The sequence below is a fragment of the Bos indicus genome, chromosome 10, assembly GCF_029378745.1.
Source record: "Bos indicus isolate NIAB-ARS_2022 breed Sahiwal x Tharparkar chromosome 10, NIAB-ARS_B.indTharparkar_mat_pri_1.0, whole genome shotgun sequence".
Classification (NCBI taxonomy): Eukaryota; Metazoa; Chordata; class Mammalia; order Artiodactyla; family Bovidae; genus Bos; species Bos indicus.
In genome coordinates, this window is record NC_091769.1 from 54369075 (window position 1) to 54387137 (window position 18063).

General features: G+C 40.1%; 1 protein-coding gene across 4 annotated transcripts in view; it reads left to right on the forward strand.

The window, feature by feature from the left end:
• NEDD4 (NEDD4 E3 ubiquitin protein ligase) overlaps nucleotides 1–12771 on the forward strand; it is a 145974-nt gene extending 133203 nt beyond the window's left edge. For all 4 annotated transcript variants that reach the window (XM_019968787.2, XM_070797500.1, XM_070797499.1 and 1 more), the window contains 8 exons: nucleotides 1226–1321; nucleotides 1676–1749; nucleotides 2025–2085; nucleotides 5664–5723; nucleotides 5809–5916; nucleotides 6672–6768; nucleotides 9380–9452; nucleotides 10011–12771. In XM_019968787.2, coding sequence (XP_019824346.2) covers nucleotides 1226–1321; nucleotides 1676–1749; nucleotides 2025–2085; nucleotides 5664–5723; nucleotides 5809–5916; nucleotides 6672–6768; nucleotides 9380–9452; nucleotides 10011–10113 — 672 coding nt within the window. In that variant the 3' untranslated portion in view covers nucleotides 10114–12771. The remainder of the gene's footprint in view (nucleotides 1–1225; nucleotides 1322–1675; nucleotides 1750–2024; nucleotides 2086–5663; nucleotides 5724–5808; nucleotides 5917–6671; nucleotides 6769–9379; nucleotides 9453–10010) is intronic.
• Nucleotides 12772–18063: the final 5292 nt, after the last annotated feature.

The following is an 18063-nucleotide window of genomic DNA, read 5'->3' on the forward strand; positions in this document are numbered from 1 at the left end:
ATGCCTGCTCCCTATCTATCAACCCATCTTATTTCTTTAATGCATTTCAAAGAAAGTTTCAGGTATGAGTAAATTTCTCCCTAAATACTTCAGCATGCTATATACAATAATTTTGTGTGTCTGTTGTGTCAGTATTTGAATTGTGATCATTTGTGATGAATGACATGTTTTCAAACTGGCAGTCCAAAGCAAAGTTTTGAAATTAGGCTACTACATAGAAACAGAAACCCAAGAATTAAATCCTTGACTATACCCTTATAACCCATGCTGAATAGCATCATAGAAATGTGTAGAACACATGGATTCCAAGGCCTCTTCCATGGCACCAAGTCCCTTTCTCATGACATATTATCAGTATGAACATTATGTGCACGCATGCTTAGTTGCTTCAGTCGTGTCTGACTCTTTGCGACCCTATGAACTATAGCCCTCCAGGCTTCTCTGTCCGTGGCGTTCTTCAGGCAAGAATACTGGAGTGGGCTGCTATGCCCTCCTCCAGGGGATCTTCCCAACCCAGGATTGAACCTGCGTCTCTTATGTCTCCTGCATTGGCAGGTGGGTTCTTTACCATTAGTGGCACGTGGGAAGCCCCTGAACAGTATAGTTCTTTATAAATCATAACACTGCATAGTTATTGGAGTTAGAAAATTAAGGTTCTGTATTTAATTTGAGATTTTTCTTCAATTTAGGGCCAAGTATAAATAGCAGTCTCCTCAGAGTTACTTAATCATTTCAAACACAGTCTCATTGGCCATATGGACTGGTGCTGAGAGCCCCTGAATGTCATGGAAGTTAGGATATATCTCAGAACTGACCCTTTAACTGGATAATAAAAATCTGTACCTCCACTGCTTCCAAACAGAAATAGACTTCTAAACTTTTAAGCAGCACCATGCTATTGATAAATGCTTTTTTTTTTTGGCCACACCCTGTGGCATGCTGGATCTTACTTCCCCAACCAGGGATGGAACTCGCACCCACCCTGCAGTGGAGGTATGGCATCCTAACCACTGGACTGCCAGAGAAGTCCCAATATCTGTATTTATACTCATGTACTTACTATTCATCTCTTTTTGTAACGTGTGTGTGTGTGTGTGTGTGTAAAAGAGATCCATCTGACCTTTCGTCTTTTGTCCAGTTATTCAGACCTTCGGTTACTTTCTTTGCAGATTCAGGTATCTTCTTTCTGTACACAAATTTTAAATATGCAATTTATCCCATCTAGGATAGTGAGTATTACAATTCATTAAGATGGATTCTTGAAAATGATCCAACAGAATTGGACCTCAGGTTTGTCATAGATGAAGAACTTTTTGGACAGGTTTGTAAATTTTGATTTATTTAAATGGTACATAAATTGTGAAGCTTTAAACTTAAGTTTAATAACTTAAGCAAAATTTCATAAATTTAGACATTAAATAATGCATATACTCAACACATTTCTGCATTCTATTTTAAAATTTATTTTCCTGTAACAAAAGCTGTCTCTCAGAAAGAATTTCTGCTTCTTTGACTTTTGACTCATTCCATACGTATTTTAGTAAAACTAATATTTCAAGTTTCCTTAGCTTTTGAGTGGATTTAATTTAAAACACCAGGCTTCTTGTATAACTGTAATATGTATACTTTATTTTTTTCACTAAAATAATGTACAAGGTATCATGCTTAATTTCAGACACATCAACATGAGTTGAAAAGTGGTGGATCAGAAATAGTTGTCACCAATAAGAACAAAAAGGAATATATTTAGTAAGTATTTTGTTATACTTTACTATTTTTAGTAAATACTTCACTGGAAATAATTTTGTACTTCTTTCTGTGAAGATTCTTTGTATCTTCTTTTTCTTTCTCTAGAGTCAGAGTCTCAATATTCTTTTCTATAACAATTCTATACTTTTACTCACTCATTCAGTTTTTGCCTTGGACTTAGCTAGTCTTTATTTTTTGTTTCTAACCAGAATAAGTGTACCTTAACATCTTTTCTTATTCCCTGTGAAAAAGATAAAATGTTTTCTTTCTTCTAGTCTTGTAATACAGTGGCGATTTGTAAACCGAATCCAGAAGCAAATGGCTGCTTTTAAAGAGGTATTCATTTTCTTTTGTTTCCTATCCTATAGTTTCAAAGCACAGTCCATTGTCATATCAGAGAAAAAAGGGACCTTATTGTATCAGAGAAAAAAGTAGTATGTGATTTGCTTTTTAAAGCCATCTTGAATTATGTTTTCATACTGAAGTAAAGTGTTACTCGCTCAGTCGTGTCCAAGTCTGCAGTTCCACGAACTGTAGCCCACCAGGCTCCTCTGTTCATGGAATTCTCCAGGCAAGAATACTGGAGTGGGTTGCCATTTCATTCTCCAGGGGATCTTTCCCACCCAGGGATCGAATCCAGGTTTCCTGCATTGCAGACAGATTCTTTACTGTCTGAGCCACCAAGGAAGCCCATGTTTTCATACTGAAGTGAAGTGAAAGTCACCAGTCATGTCTGACTCTTTGCAGCCCCATGTACTATACACTCCATGGAACTCTCCATGCCCAAATACTGGAGTGGGTAGCCATTGCCTTCTCCAGGAGATCTTTCCAACCCAGTGATCAAACCCAGGTCTCCCAGATTGCAGGTGGACTCTTTACCAGCTAAGCCACCAGGGAAGCCCAAGAATACTGGAGCGGGTAACCTATCCCTTCACCAGGGGATCTTCTTGACTCAGAAATTGAACTGGGGTCTCCCGCATTTACCAGCTGAGCTACAAGGGAAGCCCTTGTTTTCATACTAACAGAGTATTAAATGAATAGATGTTGAGTTAAAAAGCAGTCATTCAAGAAGTCCATGCAATAAACAGTCCTCCGTAGCATGGATCCCCCCTCACCTTTTATAGTCCCCTCCCCTCACCTTAAGTAAACATAGGTGAACAAAGGGACAAGAGCGTGGAATATATCAGCAGACCCCAATCTTTTTGGCCCCAGGGACTGATTCATGGAACACAGTTTTTCTGTGGATCTTGGGGTCAGGTGGAGGGATAGTTCAGCAGTAATGCAAGTCATGGGGAATAGCAGATGAAGCTTCACTGGCTCGCCCACCCCCACCTCCTGCTGTGTGGCCCAGTTCCCCAGACCAGCACTTATTCATGCCCCAGGGGTTGGGAACCCCTGAAAAGTGAAAGTGTTAATCACTCATCATGTCCAACTCTTCTCAACTCCATGAACTGTAGCCCACCAGGCTTCTCTGTCTGTGGAATTCTCCTTGCAGGATTGCTGGAGTGGGTAACCATTCCCTTCTCCAGGGGATCTTTCCAACCCAAGGATTGAACCCAGCTCTCCTGCATTGCTGGCAGATTCTTTACTATCTGGGCGACTAGGGAAGCCCCTGGGAACCCCTGGAACATGCCGTTTATGTCTTTTCCTAAATGGAATCATGCCATACATGTTGGTTTGTGACTCTTTTTCTTCTCTTGTCAAATACTTATTGGAGGTGTTTTACATATCAAGATACATAGTGACCTTTCTTTGTAGCTGTATTTTATTCATCATGTAAATTCATAAGTCACTTAAAGTTCCAAATTGATGAACATTTAGGCTGTTGCCAGGGCACTCATTTCCTAAGCTAATTAAAAGTCTTCTGTTAAATATCACACACTTTTTCATTTATTCAATACTGAGCACTGACCGTGTGTCTGGTGCTATGCAAGGCAAAAGGACGTAGGTCCTGTTGTCGAGGAGCAGAGAATCTAAGGGTGAAATGGACCAGGGAAGCCCATAGTACTAGGTGAGCAGAGAAGAAAGGTAGAAACCAGAACAGGGAGAGGTGGGGGCAGGGCCATGGGAGGGGTAGAGGGATTGGCCAGCCACAGAGAAGAAGGAAATACAGTTCCAAACAGAGGGAGCGGCACATGTAAAGTCTAGTAATAAGACAAACTGGGCACACATTAGAGAAAATACAGGCAGTTGTACTGGATGAGAGGATGCAAGTGTTAATTGCCCAGTCGTGTTTGACTCTTTGTAACCCCATGGACTGTAGCCTGCCAAGCTTCTCTGACCATGGAATTCATCAGGCAAGAATACTGGAGTGGGTAGCCATTCCCTTCTCCGGGGGATCTTCCCAACCAAGGGATCCAACCTGGGTCACCTACTTTGCAGGCAGATTCTTTACCATCTGAGCCAATGGGGATGCAAGAGGTGAACTAAGTCTGGAGAGATGGGAGGAACCAGATGATGAGGGGCCTATTTGTTTGGTGTTTTCTCTGAAGTCCAGTGAGGAAGGAAGGTGGCATTAAAGACTGCTAACAATAAAATACCAAGATTCAGTGTATATTTTGCTCAGATTTTTCTGGAAGTGATATGAATGAATAGTAAGCTAGAGGAGGGCAAGACAAGCAGCAGAGACTAGTTGAACAAGTGCTGGAATCACCCCAGGGGAAATGATCAGGACAGTGGGAACGGAGCTATGCATGCACATGAATGATACTCAGGAAAGGAGATTTATAGCTCAGGGTGATTTAAAGGATGGAGATCTGGGGACTGTCTGCTTTCTGTGAAGCTGTGGACTAAACAAGATGGAAAATTCAAAAGAATGGTAAGAATGGTGAAAGTGGATGGCCACACATGGGGATGTCGGAACACCAACATTTAAGGAATGGACAGGAAGAAAGGAGACATCAGAGAAAATCAGCAAAGGCAGAGACATAAGAGGAAAACCATCAACAGCAGACAGTTTCAAGAACAAAGGTATTGTCAACAATATCATAGTATAGAGAAGTCAGATAAGATAGGGAACTAGTAAGTATTCCTTAGATGTAGCCATAAAGTTGTCTTTGACTTTCTCCAAGACAGTTTCAGGGAAGCATTGGTGAAGAGGTCAGATTCCAGTGGTTGAGGGATGAGGGGGAGCAAGTGGATTTGGTAATGTGTAGTAACACTGTCCAGAACATGGGTGTGAAGAGAAGAAAGAGGGGTTTGCTTTCTTATTTTGTTTTGAAAGTAAATATGGCTTGAACAAATTTAGATGCATCAAGAGTGAGTTAATAGGCACTTGCCTGATGGTCTAGTGGTTAAGACTTTGCCTTCCAATGCAGGGGGTGCAGGTTCCATCTCTGGTTGGGGAACTAAGATCCCACATGCCTCGTGGCCAAAAAACCAAGACATAAAAGCAGTATTGTAACAAATTCAATAAAGACTTGAAAAATGATCCACATCCCCCAAAAAATCTTAAACAAAAAAAAAAATGTGAGCTAGTAAAGGTTTGGTGAAGACATCCTTGGGGAAACAAATGAAGCACAGAGAGGAAGTGGTCCCTCTCTCCACTGCAATGGGGACAAGACCCTCATGGATGTTGGTGCTAAGTGGGGGTGCAGAATGTTGAAGGGAATTCCATCCAGCAGAACTGCTTTTATTTTCTCTCTCAAATAGAAATTGTCTGCTGTAAAGGGTGATGTGGAGAAGGAAGCTTGAAAGGTGTAGGGTGGTTTGAAAATAACCACTTTGAGGAATCAATGGGAGAACAAACGTGTACTTTCTTGCTGACATTGAAATGTCAGTTAAAGAGCCCATGAACCATGTAGGGGTAGGAATCTGTGTGGGTATGGGATTTCTCCATTCCCACCCAGAAACTGAAGTATGGAATTGTCCATTGACCCCACTAACTAGGGTTTTAAATATATTCTTTCTTCTAGGGGTTTTTTGAACTGATACCACAGGATCTCATCAAAATTTTTGATGAAAATGAACTAGAGGTAAGAAATATTGCTTTTATCTTAAAACAGGACTTTTGTACCCCTGATTTTTCTTGTCTACAGTTTGACATGTCTTCTTATGTAGCTTCTGATGTGTGGCTTGGGAGATGTGGATGTGAATGACTGGAGAGAACACACAAAGTACAAAAATGGCTACAGCATAAATCATCAAGTCATCCAGTGGTTTTGGAAGGTAATAGAAGGTTTCCCTTTTCTTATGTTACTTTTTGATAGATTCAGTCATATTTACCTATACTAGTGGATCACATATAGATAAGACAAAAAATATATTGAGTGGGCCAGAAAGTTTGCTCAGTTAGGGAATATGTTATTCAATTAAGTTCTTGGTGAAAATGAAAAATATGTTTTTAAATTTTACTTTTAAACCAAATGAACTTTTTGGCCAACCCAGTACATAGCCCCACAAAAATTGTTTTTTATTTTGTACTATATACATTTACCTTCATACATACTTATTTGTAGATAAGTAAAATGTAGTAAGTGGCAGTATTAGCTGAGAGAGAGGCTCTTGGTTCCTTACTAAAGAAGGGATTCTTCAAGGGAACTTGTAACCTGCAGTGTATTCTCTGGGACTCCTACTTGGCTCCTTGGAATGTGATAGAGAAATGGGTATGCCAGTAAATACAATTTTTAAATAATAATTCCGGTAAATAAAAAAATTTAAAAAGCCACATAGTCACAGCCAAGAGGAAATTTTGTCACTTTGTTAGGCTATAACCCCATTCTCAACAGTTACCATGAAGCCTTGGAAATGGAGTCTCAAGAACTTTGTAAACCACCATAAACACAATTTGAAGTAAAGGAAACATGCAAATTTCACAAGTGATGATTCAGACTCTAACTAAACTCTGGTAACATATTTTTAAGGGTAGTTTTGTTAACATTTTTTCCAGTGATGTTCCTAAATGCTGCTTATATTTTATGCAGGCTGTTTTAATGATGGACTCAGAAAAAAGAATACGATTACTTCAGTTTGTCACTGGCACATCCCGTGTGCCTATGAATGGATTTGCTGAACTGTATGGTATGGATTTTCCGTAGATCATTTAAAAATGGAGCTGATGCCAGTTGTCTTTTTCATGACTGACTAGTCTTCAGTCTTCTTTCATGTATACAAATATTTAATTAAAAAGAATTCATAGTTTTAAATGATTACAGTTAGATACACTGCAGAAGATCAAAATATATGGACACCTTCTATTTTGTTGTTGTTGTTTGTTGTTCAGTTGCTAAATCATGTCCAACCCTCAACCCTTTGCAAGCCCATGAACTGCAGCATGCCAGGCTTGCCTGTCCTTCACTGTCTCCCAGAGTTTGCTCAAATTCATGTCCACTGAGTCAGTGATGCTATCTAACCTTCTTATCCTCTGCTTCCCTCTTCTCCTTTTGCTTTCAATCTTTCCCAGCATCAGGATCTTTTCCAGTCAGTCAGCTCTTCACATTAGATGGCCAAAGTACTGGAGCTTTAGCATCAAAGTACTTCAGCTTTAGCAGAAGTCCTTCCAATGAATATGCAGGGTTTATTTCCTTTAGGATTTACTGGTTTGATCCCCTTGCAGTCCAAGGGACTCTCAGTAAGATAGCAAAAGAGAAAACTGAACACAGGAAATGATTCAAGTTACTTTCCATTCTTGAATTTTAGATTTGATTCCCATTCTGCATTCTGTTACAGAAAAAACATTGCTGTGGTGCGATGGTTTAAGATAGACAGCATATAAAGTTCCACAGGGTACTAATAGGTGTACAACAAAATACAGAGTGTTTCATAGTAGAATACATTTGGGGGAAAGAATGGAATAAAGAAAGTCAAATATTCTGTTTATTGGAATGGCATGTACTTGCTTTTAAAGATATTAAGAAAAACAACTCTTTCAGAGGAGGTATAGCCAAGATCGGAGCCCTTCTATCCCCTCCTTGGCCTATGTGGTTTCCTTGTTAAGCTTAACTGAACATCTGTTTGCAAAACCTGTCAGGCAGCTGCCCCTTCTCTCCCAAGGAGAAGGATGAGACTATAGAGTTGCCACTCAACAACATGCTCATTCTCCACCTGACTGGGTTTGTCTTTCCAGTGGTTTTCCCTGACTTCCATTCTCTCCTCCTGCTCTTTGACCAGTCAGTAGAGAAAAATCAAAGCAGGGCAAGCACCCTCTCCATCTCTAGCTCCACTGTCCTCTTATATGCAGCCCAGACCTACAGTCACCCACTGATGGCATGCATTTTTTGGAATTTGGAGGAGATATTTCACATACAGGCTTCCCTGGTGGCTCAGATGGTAAAGAATCTGCCTATGATGGAGGAGATCCAGCTTTGACCTCTGGTTCAGGAAGATCCTCCGGAGAAGGGAATGGCTATCCACTCCAGTATTCTTGCCTGGGAAATTCCATGGACAGAGGGACCTGGCTGGCTACAGTCCATGGGGTCGCAAAGATTCAGACACGACTAAGCGACTAACACAGTATCTCATACACAGGTCCAGAGTTATTAGTGTTAGACTATAAATTCAAATTCTTATGAATTTACAAAAGAAGTAGAAGTTGCTTCAGAATGTTAATATTACAATACAGTATTATCTAGCCAATAAAAAGTATGTTACGGGGACTTCCCTGGCAGTTCACACTAGCACTGCAGGGGTTTGATCCCTTCCACTCGGGTTTGAGCCCTGTTTGTGGAACTGGGATCCCATATGAAGTGTGGCTTAGCCCCCCAAGAAAGAAGAAGTATGTTATATTTATATTGGTTGACTTAATAGGGAGTGTTTCAAATGGAGTGTTCAGGTGAGAGAATCAAGAGGCAGGAAAATATGGAAAATACAATGACAAAAGTACTGAAATTGTAACTGTAGATATAATTGTGATGGGTGATGTGTGAACAGCAGTGCTTTTTGAGAAAACAGTAGTATGGAAAATAGTATTTTTAGTACTGCTTCTGACAGTTATACTCTCACACACATATTTGGATATGAGTCTGAGACATGGAGAAAAGTATGGAAGGTGACTCATCAGGTTGTTAGCATTGATGACCTGGGAGGTTGAAGGATGTTGAGAATTGCAAAAGGAATAATTGAATAAAACTCCAAAGGAAGAAAAAGTTTCTAAGAATGTTCGTAATAAGAGAAAAATGTAGCATGTATAAATGAACACATGCACATAAAATTCTATGCATATGCAGAAAAAGATTAATGATAGGATGTTTACTTAGATTTAACAGTGGAATTTCAGGTGATCTTTACGTCTTTTATTATATAATCTTACTGCAAAAAAATAAAGCAATAGAGAAAAATAATCAGAAAAAAATTAAAGCTGTTTTCAGTGGAACTCAAAAAAACGCCCATTTTCTGTGTACCTATGATAGAGGTGGTATATGGAAATGCAGGGCTGGGGAACAGCAAAAGTCCCATTAGACATGCCCCACAGGTCAGAGTGATACCTGTGATACAGATGAACTGATAGGAGTCCTCATTTCGTGGCTGGACAGTAAAGTCATCAGCCCAAGACAGCATTATTTCTTTCGAATTTAAAGAAACTAGATGAATTATCTGTGTGTTTTAAGTTCTGCATTAGCAAAAGTGAGTTGTGAAATGTTCAGGAGCTCCTATAAAGGCTAAATGAAACCAAAGTAACTTCTCTTCCTTGTAGGCTCAAACGGACCACAGTCATTTACAGTTGAGCAGTGGGGCACACCTGAGAAGCTGCCAAGAGCTCATACCTGGTAAGCAGTTTCTTTGACCCTAGAGAACCAAGTCCTCAGAGAGAGAAGGTCCTTTCACAGTCTAGACACAGAAGGTCTAGTTCCCTCTGTGCTTTGTTGGTGGCAGATAAGGAGGTGGGGGATGGGAGGGAGAGGATGGAGAGACATTAAGACTAACTCAGGAACAGGTGTTTCTTTACCAGGCAGGCTTGGGCTTTAAGTCCAGGTAGCTGAACACTGGAGAGACACATCTGAGCTGTTGATGATATGTTGCCTCCGTCACATGAATGATAAGCCATTCCACAAAGGCCTAGAACATTCCCTCTTGAAGGTTCAAATGACAGGAACCCAAACATTTGGAGGTCAGGGTGGAGGTCAGAGGTCACCACCAAGAAGTCCGGAAGAGAGTCCGCACCTTGAGTCCAATCCTAGACCTTCCTTCTCCCTAAAGAGAAAAGGTCTTGTCCTGTTGTTGGAACATTCTGTCACAAATAGCTGCACTGTGAATAGTTTGCCCTGGGAGCTTGCTTTGTCACTTTGTCACTGTCCGTCATAACCAGCTTCTCTCTGTTCTTTCAGCTTTAATCGCCTGGACTTGCCACCCTATGAGTCATTTGAAGAATTATGGGATAAACTTCAGATGGCCATTGAGAACACTCAGGGTTTTGATGGCGTTGATTAGATTTTAAGTAATCATTTATGGTGTTTTACTGCCACTTTTTTTTAAAGCAAGATCTTGACTTAAAATTTTCCAAGGAACTACTAATCCTTGGCCATTGATGCTTCTCAGATATTGGAGAAAATCATGTCAACGAATTAGAAGAACTAGTATGACAACTTTTCCATTATTTCATTCATTTTAGTAATGTGTTGCATTTACATAGTGGTTTTGTTCTATTTTGAGTTCACACCCAAGGATTGAGTTCACACCCAAGTCCTGTGTGCCTGAAATCGTGAGTTTTGTCCTTGGATTTACCTCTTTTACAGTATTTGCCAGGCAGTTCTTTCTTAAACTACTGAAATGATAACTGTGAATACCTGTGATAAGTGTCATGTGTGAAAAGTGTGATTTTTTTGAGAAGGAGAACTGAAATTTGGGGAAAAAAACTTCAATACTGAGTACACGACAATATATTCAGTGCTGCCTGCAGCTAGTTATTATTTTTTAGACCTGCCTACTGCACATGCAGTAGCAGGTTTTTGGAAAAATATTGGAAAGTGTGTAACCTATATTTTCAGTCAACTGATTCACTTACAAAAAGCTGTTTACTTCTTCATTTTAAAAGTATTTGGCTTTTGTTAGTACGCGGTTTTACTAAACAAGGTAGTTCGTAGGACATGTGAAGCAAATTCAGATTTGCGAAGGTTGAAAGGTATCAGTGCCTCCCTCTTGCCTGTATATCCTATGGCTCATTGATAGAGCCATTACTCTTTACTGTTTTCATTTAGTTAAAAGAATTCCTTCTTCAAACTAAAGCTCGACAAAGCAGTATTCCTAAATATGCCTTGAAGAACTAAGTTAAATGTATAATACTTGCCTTTACTAGTCATTCTTTACACTTGCACAATTATGTAGTACTTATATGTTTACAGGGTTTATTATGTTTACAGATTAAGCTAATTTCTGTAGTTGCATTTTTATATTTTTAGTATTTCACTTTAGTCAAAAAAACCAAATAATTTGTTAAAAATTACCAAAGAATAGTTACAGTGCATCATTTTAAATTTATTACCATGTTTCTTATGCTTTTTAAAAAACTGTTTACTATGAAAATATTTTGCTATAAATCCAAAACTCTTTAGGCAAAATGCTAGAGATAGACTTCTACTTTAGCTAAATAGAAGTACATAAAAATCCTGTGCGTGCATTCAACAAAGGTTTACTGAATGCCTGTGATACGCATAGCTCTGTCTAGGCCAAGGGGTGAGAGTTGCCAGCTTCAAAGAAATCCATCCCCATCCTCAAGGAACTTAGAGATGTGTAAAGGAATTTTGAAACAATCAAAAGTCAGGGTGAGCAGAATAAGGCAAAAGGGAAAGTGTTCCAGTGCATCTGCAAAGGTAAAGTGTGCCAAGGCTGTATTTATATATTTTATACCTGTATTGGAATGATTGTAGAGAAAAATGCTCTTGAAAAAAGTTAAAGCTATTTCTCAATATGGTATTTTGGTGATTTAGGGATAATTGTAAATATATGTTATGAATCTTCTTAAATACACACACACACACACTCCAAGAGGTGTAAAAAGTGTATCCGGCTGTTGGTTACAGTTTGCTGGGGTCTAATACCATGTGTACTTTTCAGCACCTGGTAGGGATCTCATAAGTGACAGAAGCAAAGCCACTTTCCAAACATCATATCAGCAGCCCAGGTTAGAGAAAGTAATTCACAGATCCATGCACCCTCTGTCTTATCTTCTTCTGTGTTAACCAGCATTCAGGGGAAACGCCCTGCTTTTATCACTTACCAAATGTTTAAACTGAAGCAACATACTTCACCTCTCTGGGTTCCTGGTTCTTCATCTGTCAAAGGAAAATAACCACGCATGCACGCTCTCATTGTCATGTAAGATTGTTGTCCGTTCCAGAGAGATGCTCTGTAAAGTTTCATACAATCAGAAGGTACTTTGTGCCGGCCATCAGATTTTGTCAAATCAGGTGTGAACATGAACCACACTCCCAAAGAGAAATCTCTTCATTTAAACATGAATTGACTGCTAACAGACAGGGAAGGATCATCTCTGGTATTGAATATATACAAATATATGTATACATATTTTTATCTGTATATGGATCTTACCATCAGAATTCATTTTCTCTACATGAGCAAAGTAGTGTTAAGATGAGCCAATGCATTTTGGAATGTTCTCATTATGTAGAACTGAACATGAAAACTGCTTTTGTTAAAAAATGATTTTACCACATGATTGTTTAAATATCACTTCTGTCAAATATGGCAGATTTCAGAGCTTGAGAAAATATATAGCTTGCTTTTCATCTGACTCATTCACTTGGGTGATTCTGTGACTCAGATAAAACAGCATGTTAATAAGACCAGACACTCCCACCAGCACCCAGCCACAGACCAGCATCTGCTTCATTTTCCAGGTATGCAGTGATGGTCTGAAAGGAGCCTGAATCAAGCAACACAGCCCCTCATCCCAAACAGCAAAGTATCTCAAAACTCATTCTGCAGCTGGAAGTAAATAGGGTCATTTTCTTAAAGCAAGGATGTCATTTTTTTAGAACTTATAAGCACATAATTTTAGCCTATATTTTCTCTGTAATCAAACAAATTTTAATGGACATAAAATTGTATTACAAATGTGTTTCATCCTAATTTAAATGGTTTTATTTGTTTTCGTTTTTTATTTATAATCTGAAATTCCAGAGAATTATCAAGTCAAACAACTCTTTTGAATTATAAGCCACTTGACATTGTTTTCTAAAATCTTCTCATATGGGAAAATATTACCAAGATCAATGTATCAAAATTTATTGCATACTTTAAAATATAAAACCGTTTTAAAAAATCTTGATACCATAAATAAAGTTCTATTCTAGCAAAACCAAAAACTGTGACTTATTTTTCAAATAGAACTGTTTCCAAGCCATTATCCTTGGTGATAGCTTCTGATACAGTTCTTTGCAGCAACACAAAGAATTCTCAAGATGACCTTGAATTTACAGCAGATGACGTAGCATGATTATAAACTCAACTGCAGAGAATCTCCACTTTACAGACAAATCATGTTCCCAAAATCTGGTTGTTAGTAAATTATCCAGAAGACAATGTAATAGTACACAAATGTACTAGATTTCAGACTTGCTATTCATTCAAAATGGGCACAATAAAGGACAAAAATGGTATGGACCTAACAGAAGTAGAAGATATTAAGAAGAGCTGGCAAGAATACACAGAAGAACTGTATAAAAAAGTTATACACACACCAGATAACCATCATGGTGTGATCATTCACCTTGAGCCAAACATCCTGGTGTGTGAAGTCAAGTGGGCCTTAAGAAGCATTACTACGAACAAAGCCAGGGGAGGAGCTATTTCAAATCATAAAAGATGAGGCTGTTAAAGTACTGCACTCAATATACCAGCAAATTTGGAAAACTCAGCAGTGGCCACAGTACTGGAAAAGGTCAGTTTTCATTCCAACTCCAAATAAGGGCAATGCCAAAGAATGTTCAAACTACCATACAATTGTGCTCATTTCACATGCTAGTAAGATTATGCTCAAAATCCTTCAAGCTAGGCTTCAACAGTACATGAACCAGGAACTTCCAGCAAGCTGAATTTAGAAGGCAGAGGAACCACAGATCAAATTACTAATATTGCTAAATCATAGAAAAAGCAAGGGAATTCCAGAAAAAACATCTACTTCTGCTTCATTGACTATGCTAAAGCCTTTTACTGTGTGGATCACAACAAATTGTGGAAAATTCTTAGAAAGATGGGAATACCAGGCCACCTTACCTGCCTCTTGAGAAACCTGTATGCGGGTTAAGAAGTAACAGTTAGAACTGGACATGGAACAATGGACTGGTTCCAAATTGAGAAAGGAGTACGTTAAGGCTGTATATTGTTACCCTGCTTATTTAACTTATGTGCAGAGTACACCATGCGAAATGCCGGGCTGGATGAAGCACAAGCTGGAATCAAGACTGCTGGGAGAAATATCAATAACCTCAGATATGCAGATGACACCATCCTAATGGCAGAAAGCAAAGAGTAACTAAAGAGCCCCTTGATAAAGGTGAAAGAGTAGAGTGGAAAAGCTGGCTTAAAACTCGGCATTCAAAAAATGAAGATCATGGCATCTGGTCCCATCATTTCATGACAAATAGATGGAGAAAAAATGGAAACAGTGACAGACTTTATTTTCTTGGGCTCCAAAATCACTGTGGACAGTTACTGCAGCCATGAAATTAAAAGACACTTGCTCCTTGGAAGAAAAGTTATGACCAACCTAGCATATTAAAAAGCAGAAACACTACTTTGCCGACAAAGGTCCATCTAGTCAAAGCTATTGTTTTTCCAATAGTCATGTATGGATGTGAGAGTTGGACTATAAAGAAAGCTGAGCACCGAAGAACTGATGCTTTCTGACTGTGATGCTGGAGAAGACTCTCGAGAGTCCCTTGGACAGCAAGGAGATCACACCAGTCAATCCTAAAGGAAATCAACCTTGAATATTCATTGGAAGGACTGATGCTGAAGGTCCAACACTTTGGCTACCTGATGCGAAGAGTCAACTCATTGGAAAAGACAGTGATGCTAGGAAAAATTGAGAGCAGGCGGAGAAGGTGGCAACAGAGGATGAGATGGTTGGATGGCTTCAGTGACTCAATGAACATGAGTTTGATCAAATTCTGGGAGATAGTGAAGGACAGGGAAGCCTAGTGTGCTGTAGTCCATGGGGTTGCAAAGAGTCAGACCTGACTGAGCAACTGAAGAACAATTCATTCAAGAGGCCTGCCATATAATGCATTTATAACATTGTTTCTATATAAAAGGAGTTCCAGGTTTTAATTCAGAACTAAGTGTCTTTTCATCCTTCCTCTGGATACCTGGAAGTTTCCCAGATAGAAGGGAATCCAACACCCCAACCCCTATCAGTGCTGGGAATGTATTGTTCTAGCTCTGTTTCTATTAAAATCAAGACTGTAGTTTTAATCTATGGGGTGCAGACCCCTTTCCTCCCTGCTCCCACCCTTCCAGTGCTTACCAGCTCAGGCAGTAGCTAGCCCTCACCATGTCTCCCTGTACGGGAAGTCCTTGCTTTGCTGTCCAACATGGCAGACACATTCCTCTTATAAAGGATATTGAACTGTGTTGTGGGCTTCCCAGGTGGTCTAGTGGTAAAGAATCTGCCTGCAGTTCAGGAGACCCGGGTTTGATCCCTGGGTCTGGAGGATTCCCTGGAGAATGAAATGGCAACCCACTCCAGTATTCATGCGTGGGGAATCCCATAGAGAGAGCCTGGTGGGCTACAGTCGATGGGATCACAAAGAGTCGGACACAACTGAGCAACTAACGCACACAAACTAAATGTTAGAATGTCAGGACCTCATTCTGAATAGTGGGCTTCAGTAGATTCCTGTGTATTTTTCTTGAGCATTAAAACTTACCACTAAATCAGCCGCGTGTTTGGGTTCTCCCAGTCTCTTCATCTGCTATCCATCCTATGCAATCCATCCCTCCCACACCTGTGCTTCCTTTCTAGTAGACAAATCTGATCAGGTTACTGTGCCAAAAACCCTTTGAAAGCTCCCCAGAGGCAGAAGCAAGGAGCCCAAACCCACTGGCATGAAATGCAGTCTGTCCCCAGCTTAATGCGTGAGTTCCACCTTCCATCGTACCCCACTCAGGCACCCTCCTCTCCCCCCAAACCAGGACACCCTCCAGTCCCTAATCACTGAAATTTTCTCTGCAACTGCTAATGTCCACTTGCAAAATCACTCCTCCTTTTGGACCAGTACAAGGGTTCTGTGGCCTTGGCCTTTGGTACATAGTAGCATGAATTGCTGGAGAAGGCAATGGCAACCCACTCCAGTACGCTTGCCTGGAAACTCTCAAGGATGGAGGAGCCTGGTAGGCTGCAGTGCATGGGGTCTTGAAGAGTCAGACATGACTGAGCGACTTCATTTTCACTTTTCACTTTCATGCATTGGAGAAGGAAATGGCAACCCACTCCAGTGTTCTTGCCTGGAGAATCCCAGGGACGGAGGAGCTTGGTAGGCTGCTGTCTATGGGGTTGCACAATCAGACACGACTGAAGCGACTTAGCAGCAGCAGCAGCATGAATTGCATTCTTTCGCTCTGCTTTGTTTACATAATTCTCTCCTACACACGTAGGCAGTTTGAGAACAGGGACTTTGTATACATTTTTAATATGTTCACTTCCCAACACGTAAATACTTGACAAACATGACTACAGTAAGTTCCCTACATGCAAACGAGTTCTGAGAGCACATTCGTAAGTTCACAATTTGTTCATAAGTCCAACAAGTTAGCCTAGGTACCCAGCTAACACAATGAGCTATATATACACTGTATTGTAATAGGTTTATAGTACTTTTTACACAAAGAATACATAAAAACAAACACTGGCTGAGCACATACATATGCATCCTTAGAAGCTTCCTTATTATATAAACAGACCATCGCTGATCTTTTTGTTTGTTTGAAGAATTGGTATTCCTTCCAGTGAAGTTATGTTCAGGATAGTGTGTGTGTGCATGCAAAGTCTCTTAGGTCATGTCCAACTTTTGCAACCTCATTGACTGTAGCCCACCAGGCTCCTCTGTCCATGGAATTCTCCAGGCAAGAATACTGGAGTGGGTTGCCATGCCCTCCTCCAGGGGATATTCCTGATTCAGGGATAGAACCTGCATCTCTTTAAGTCTCCTGCAGGTGGGTTCTTGACCACTAGCACCATGTGGGTGCAAATCAAGTGAAAGTGAAATTTGCTCAGTCCCGTCCAACTCTTTGTGGCCCCACGGACTGTAGTCTGCCAGGCTCCTCTGTCCATGAAATTCTCCAGGTCAGAATACTGGAGTGGGTTGCCATTTCCTTCTCCAGGGAATCTTCCCAACGCAGGGGTCGAACATAGGTCTCCCGCATTGCAGGTGGATTCTTTAACATCTGAGCCACCAGATAAGCCCTAGCCAAAAGCAGAGAAAGCTGTTTGCAGCCCAGAGCTGTTGATTATTTGCTGGCTCTCAGTCTCCAGAGAGGAGAGGGGTGGGAGAACCTTCAGATGCCCCGGGGACTGAAAGGCCAAGAGCAGGCACAAAACTCTGGAGCAGAGTGTTCTCCTTGGGAAGCTAACCAGTTGTTAAAGCCATAACTGTAGGCTGTTGAGGATCAGCTGTAGGCTGATCTGAATTCATTGTTCAGATTCTGATTTAAGTTCTCTTATGAAGAATAATGACTATCAAGGCACACCCTCATACCTGCCTGAGAGTTGTTTTTTCTTTAATATATATATTTTATAAATCAGAAACTCAAGTATATTCTCTCCAGTTAGTAACAGGTAATGAGCACAGTGTGCTAAGGATAATCTGTTTAAACAAACAGGATTTTCATGAATGCTATACTTAAAAACAGAATCCAGATCAATGAGGTGGTTAATACTACATCACTGGGCATTAGGCCAAAGTGTAGCATAAACTTCTAGACTTGAAGACAGTGAAATAGCTCCAGTGGGATGACCAGAGTCTCAGTGATGAAGACTGAGTAGCCAAGTACGTTTGCTTTTTCAGTATTTCTCTGTGTTGTAATGCTGTAATGCTTATGAATAAGTGTTGATGATGTGTGATTTTAAGCTATGAGGAATTCAGTGTTTTATTCTTCAAAAGAAGTGTGAGAAGGGAAAAAAGAAAGCTCTGTTAACTCAGTCCCTACTAGAGCTCTGAATATCTGTGGTTGCCCTGTGAGTCAGTTTACATACTTTCCCCATTGCCATCTGGGGACAATGTGGATAGAAATTTGGGGTATATCAGCAAGACATCTAATTACTCATTTAAGCATTGCCAGGGATGGAAAAAAGGGAACACACAGCATACACTGCAGGCCTTTGGAAGGTATATTAAGACATTTAAGACTGAGCCAAGGTCT